At 34.3% G+C, this 5689-nt stretch overlaps 1 protein-coding gene across 1 annotated transcript in view; it reads right to left on the reverse strand.

The window, feature by feature from the left end:
- LOC134537094 (uncharacterized) overlaps nucleotides 1-5427 on the reverse strand; it is a 36841-nt gene extending 31414 nt beyond the window's left edge. Inside the window, exons 1-2 of the mRNA XM_063377366.1 lie at nucleotides 5148-5427; nucleotides 4496-4537 (exon numbers count right to left, since the gene is read on the reverse strand). Of these exons, the coding sequence (XP_063233436.1) occupies nucleotides 4496-4537; nucleotides 5148-5210 (105 nt within the window). The 5' untranslated portion in view covers nucleotides 5211-5427. The remainder of the gene's footprint in view (nucleotides 1-4495; nucleotides 4538-5147) is intronic.
- Between the last annotated feature and the right edge of the window lie 262 nt (nucleotides 5428-5689).

Here is a 5689-nt window from a genome sequence, read left to right on the forward strand (position 1 = left end):
ATGTGGGATTGCGGAAAAATAATACAGTAAATAAAAAACAATTACACAAATTATGCTTGAATATTTAAGTCCATTAGGAGCTTTACTACATAGTAATATAATTAATATGTGAGTAAGAACTGTGGCCATTTTCCTATAACAGCAAGCATAAAAAAAATTACAATCAATCGTCCTGGTTAAAGTAATTAAAACTGATTGCAGAAGTTACATTTCAGGTTGATGATACTGTTACGAGGATACTAGAGGTGAAGCCAAGGGGGCCAAGGGGGCCCATGGGGGGCCCGACCTCCCGGACAGGTAGCGCCCATCCCTCTGCGGTGATCTGATTGGGAGCGACGCCTCTCTCCCTGTCTCTCGACGGTATGGCACGTTCCCAGAGCGCTGTCTGCATGAAGTGGCGTAACTAGAATACCAATTTTCTGGCAGCTTCTAGTGTTGTCCGAGATTCTGATGACGCGACGCTTCGGAGGGCTACGGGATCTTTACAGGTCGGGACTCGGCAGGTATTTAAGACGAGGGGATCTTCATGCTAAATCATTTATTCATTGAACTTAATGTATTAAAAGATTACGGTATTGTATTCCGAGTTGAGTTTAAATATGCTAATTAATTTCAAGATATTTTGTTGCATTTTGGTGGTTTATGGTGTGCTAACTTGTAATTAGATGTTTAATGGTGTCCTGACATGCTTTTCTGTGTTATTTTGTCTTTAACGCATATCACCACATGATCTTGTCCCTAGTAATAGGTTACATTACAGCCTAGAATAAACATGAATCTGTAATAAGTACTCTCAGTTCATTTATATCCATGCTTCTAAAATGTCAGATTTCAAATAATACATACTTCACTGCATACCAGATAAAAAAAAAATTGATATTTTTTTTAAATAGAGAATTATAAAAAAAATATAAATTATTAAAAACTTCCTTTAAAATTTATTTTTGTAGCATAAAAATTGTACAAGAGGTGCCTCTAAAATTATATTAAATAAAATACTAACCAGAATTTTTTTTTTTATACTAGGAATGAAAATTTATATAACTGAGATTTTGAATACTCTTTAACATTATAATTAAAATATAAATAATTTCTTTGCCATCTAATGTTTTTAATGGTGTTTATCCTGTACCTATCTCAAAAGAAGATGATGTTGGAACCAGTATTTTCTGCAACCAATTGTCTATCCGTTCCTCTGGCCTTCTGAAAGGATCGTTAGTGTACCAGCTGTTGCAAGAACCAAAAGCCACAGCGACCTGAGGTGCGCGGAACCGGTTATAACCACCGCTCCGTCAGAACTGAGCCGTGTCAGCTGCAGAACAGCGTGCCACAAGCTGCTGTGTTAACACGGGAACCAAACGCAAACACTTCTGCGCGGAACATCGCGGGGCCTCTCAGCCATTCACAGCCCGGAGCTGTTTGCAGAACACGCCACTTACCTACTCTCCAATCACCACTCTGACGTGCGTGCCCTGATTTACACACGTCAATTGGATTCTTTATTTTTTAATAAATAGGTACATATATGCAAAAATAGGATACAATGGCAATATTCTATGTATTACCCGCAGCAGAGGAACCCAGAAAAGAAATTTAGTGACTGTGGGCACACTACAACCAGCCAAGCCTATGATTGGACACAATAAAAACCGGCCATGCCTTCGATTGGTCACGATAAAACCAGCCAGGCCTGTGATTGAGCACAATAAAACCGGCCATGCCTTTGATTGGTCATGATAAAATCAGCCAGGTCTGTGTTTGGGCATGATGCAACCAGCCAGGCCTGTGACTGGGCATGATAATACCAGCTATGCCTGTGATTGGTCACGATAAAATCAGCCCTTCCTATGATTGGGCACAATGAAACTGGCCATGCCTTTGATTGGGCACGATGCAACCAGCCAGGACTCTGACTGCCATATCAACTCTTTTTGAGAGCCAGATATCAATTTTGGAAGTAATCTGAGGGCCAAAGATTGCGAAACTACGCAGCGGGCCGGATGTTGCCATCACTGAACTGGACAAAAATTATTTTTTTAATATTTGCCTGACTTTTTCCAAAGAACAGATATCAAACAGCATATCTCTGATAGAATTCTTTGACCTAATAACAGATAAGAAAACTAAACTCTGGTAAATCTTATTTAAATACAGCACAAAACGAGACAAATATTGAGTTTTGTAAACTAACTCTACACTCTGAGGTTTAGACTTAAGTTTATACAATATCTTGTGTACCCATGTTCTTTTTTATGTACCCATGTTTTGTTTTTATTACTTTTGAAATGTAAAAGTATTGTGTAATATATAATTTTTGTGGTTGTACAGTTTGTTTGTATATATGTATATATTTGTATTAATTGACTTGTTCTATATCCCGGAGTCCTTACCTCCATATGGGATCTACAGAACAAAAATCGAATAAATAAATAAATAAATAAATAAATAGATATAATGTGCTACAGAACAAAAAATATGATGCTTATTTAGTGGACCATCTAAAGAAATTGTCTTAGATAAAAGATAAGGCAATAATTTAAGTTAGTGGAAGTATCTGAGCCTTAAAGAGCTGGTCTACATCATCATTATAGCTTTACCTCAGTTAACATAATCATCAACTGCTTCTAGAATGTGTCTAGGTCAGTTAAATAAAATTCCACCATCTTCATCTGTTCTTATGCCGTTCCTCATCCTTCACTATGTTCCATTCTTCTCCTCTCTCCTGCACTCCTTTAACTCTCTGCTCTTCCCACTTCCTCTTTGGTCTTCCTTGGAGTCTTCTACCTTTTATCCTTCAACTCCCATTATTTTGCAAGGCTGCCTCTCTTTTCTCATTCTCTGCACTTGGCCATACCATCTCATTCTTGCTGGCACCATCTTATTTCTGATCTTGTCTCGCCTCATAACTGCCAGCATACTCCTCGTAAACTTAATTCCTATCCCTCTGATCTTCCTAGCATCGCTCTTATCTAAAGTCCAAGTGTCTGCTCTGTAAGTGACTATGGGTGCATAGTAAGTATTGCATGCATCGTTAATAATATAGAATTTAACCAATCATTCATCTTACCAAAGCTACATAAAAAAAAAGGGGTTGTCTATAAAGTCAGTTTATGGACGATAATTTTACGTGATAACGTCATAAGAAAACATTGATGAAAACTTGCAAACTTTTTAATTTTCAAATATTATTTACAGTATTTGCACATTTAATTTAAATAATTTGTTTAAATATAATCACGAACAATTAGTTATAGAAATAAACAGAAATCAAAACAATGTCAATAAATTGTTAATTTGAAATGACAAAATTGGACAAATAAATCAAATTTTATAAATTGCTGCTTTTAAAAAGCCCGCCTTAACCTGTTTGATATTATGGAAGATTTTCTTGCACTGTGGTTGGCCGGTTCTTGCACGCTCTGCTCAGGCGGAACGTGACAATGAGTCATGCTTTTTCATGCGTGCAGCCGGCGTGAATCGATTTATAAGACGTTATTACGTCAAAAACACTTTTTCTTTTACAATCAGACTATTATAGCAGCTGTAGTCACATTGGTCTTCATCTGTTCACACCCCTCTCTGCAGTCATGTGACTTATAGCCAACCAAAGGAAAACTTTCTCTATTTCTAGTCTAATATTAAAAATAAAATCAAGTTAATGAAGGATGATTTTGACAAAATGATGCTATAAAAAAAATATGACGAAAACTTTGCTCTAAGACAAGATTATAGTATGAGGTTACGTATAAATAAAAAAATATCTAAGCGTAATTACCTTGGAGAAGTGTGCATTAGAAAAACAAGCAAATAAAAATCTTAAAAAAATGTTTTTACTTCCCGACATTTTATCTTTCTGTAAAATGACACAGTTTTAATTGTATTATTTCATTAACTACGACAGAATTATTTTCCAGTAGCATAGGACCCAAGGATGTGAATACTTTGATTGAGACATTCGCATGTTGCAAGAGGTTTCAAGTAATTACGAAGGTGAGTTTCTAGGTATTTTGTAGGTTTGGTATGTAGTTATTTTGATTAATATATGTTTCAGAGGTAAGATTAATAGCACGTGTTACAGATTTTTTAAAAAAAATAATGGTTTGTTGGGTTAAGTTAACTACATTATCAAAATGTATTAAATACATAATGAATAATTAATGTAGCTGACCTAACCTAACAAACCATTCACACAGTTTTACAGTAATTTAAGCCACTAAACTAACCTATTCAAATGTTCACAGAAATTTATGGTATTTTCAATGTAGCTAACCTAACCAACTAATAAAGCAATACATTCCCGGTAAACAACTTGAAATATCGCAATGCTGTTTTATTGAATGCCTAGAAAATATATCAGGAAGTAAAAAATTGATTTTGAAATTTTTATTTCTTTTCGTGATGCACCTCTTCCCAAAATAATCAGCAGTAGGTATTAAATAAGGAAAATGTGCCATATGTAATACGATATATACTAAGCTGTAAATTATGTACTTACAGACAGAAATTCTTTAGTCCATATTTTCAGCATAACAGAAGGCTGAAATAAAAAGATAATTCAGCTGTTACTCAACATGCATTATGAAACTATTCAATATTTTTTTCTAAAGATCAAAATATACAATGTGTTTGAATACATACTACTTGAATAAATAGAGTAGACACTTCACTCTCTCACCAACATGTAAGTAAGAGATGATGAGATAAAACTGGCATTTACGGAATGAATGGGTGGGGAAATGGGATCTTCCGTATAAAAACTATCGGTTCACAACAACGTCCGAACAATAAATGAAGAATTTTTCTAATTTGAAACTAATGGTGGCCAAAGTTTAGAAAAAATAGGTTTAGGTATATTCAGTTATATAACTTATATTTAACATCACACTTCTGAAACAATGATATATTAAGAAATAGTATCGAACACTCATTAATCAATAAATAATTAAACTTGAAAACATTTATCATTAATCATGCTCATGATAGGACAGGCCTACAGAGCCTAAATAACCTACATAGCCTAAACACAAAAACAAAATGCTTTAATTGTAAATTTTCTTTGTCATGCAACCAACTGTGAGATTTTTTAACATTTTCCATACTAAACAATAGATAGAATATTAAATTTCAAGATATTTTTGTTAACTTACATCTTCAAAAACTGAACCAACATTTGCAGTGACCAACAACACGGGTATAGACTTCTCACTCATTTTATTTTAACTGATGAGAATCCTTCACAGTTTAGAATAAGTTATGTTTAAACAGCTTGATAAACCATACATTCTGTGTAACGCAACATACACAGCAAAAATTTTTGTAGTGAAGTACCTCTCGCATCTTTTTGGTGTTTGCAAAACAAACCAATAGCTGACCGGAATATCGTCGCCTAAGCCACGCCTACTTTGCAGACGCAATGAACAAATGGAAAAAACCTGTGTTTCATGAAACGGAAAACATAAATGAATTAGTATTGATCTAAAGCAAATTTCTTAAATTTTGCATTAATTAAACAAAATTACACAAATTATGAAATAAGAAATAACTTTTAAGTTTAACGTTTTTACATTCATTAAACGAAATGTAAGTTATCAATGAAGGGACTCAATTGCTGAATGTATTCCGTTTGTGTGTTTGCCACTAACGCAAGAGAGACAAAAATAACAAGCAGACAATGTTTTTTGTAATTACA

Source organism: Bacillus rossius, chromosome 11, assembly GCF_032445375.1.
Source record: "Bacillus rossius redtenbacheri isolate Brsri chromosome 11, Brsri_v3, whole genome shotgun sequence".
Classification (NCBI taxonomy): domain Eukaryota; kingdom Metazoa; phylum Arthropoda; class Insecta; order Phasmatodea; family Bacillidae; genus Bacillus; species Bacillus rossius.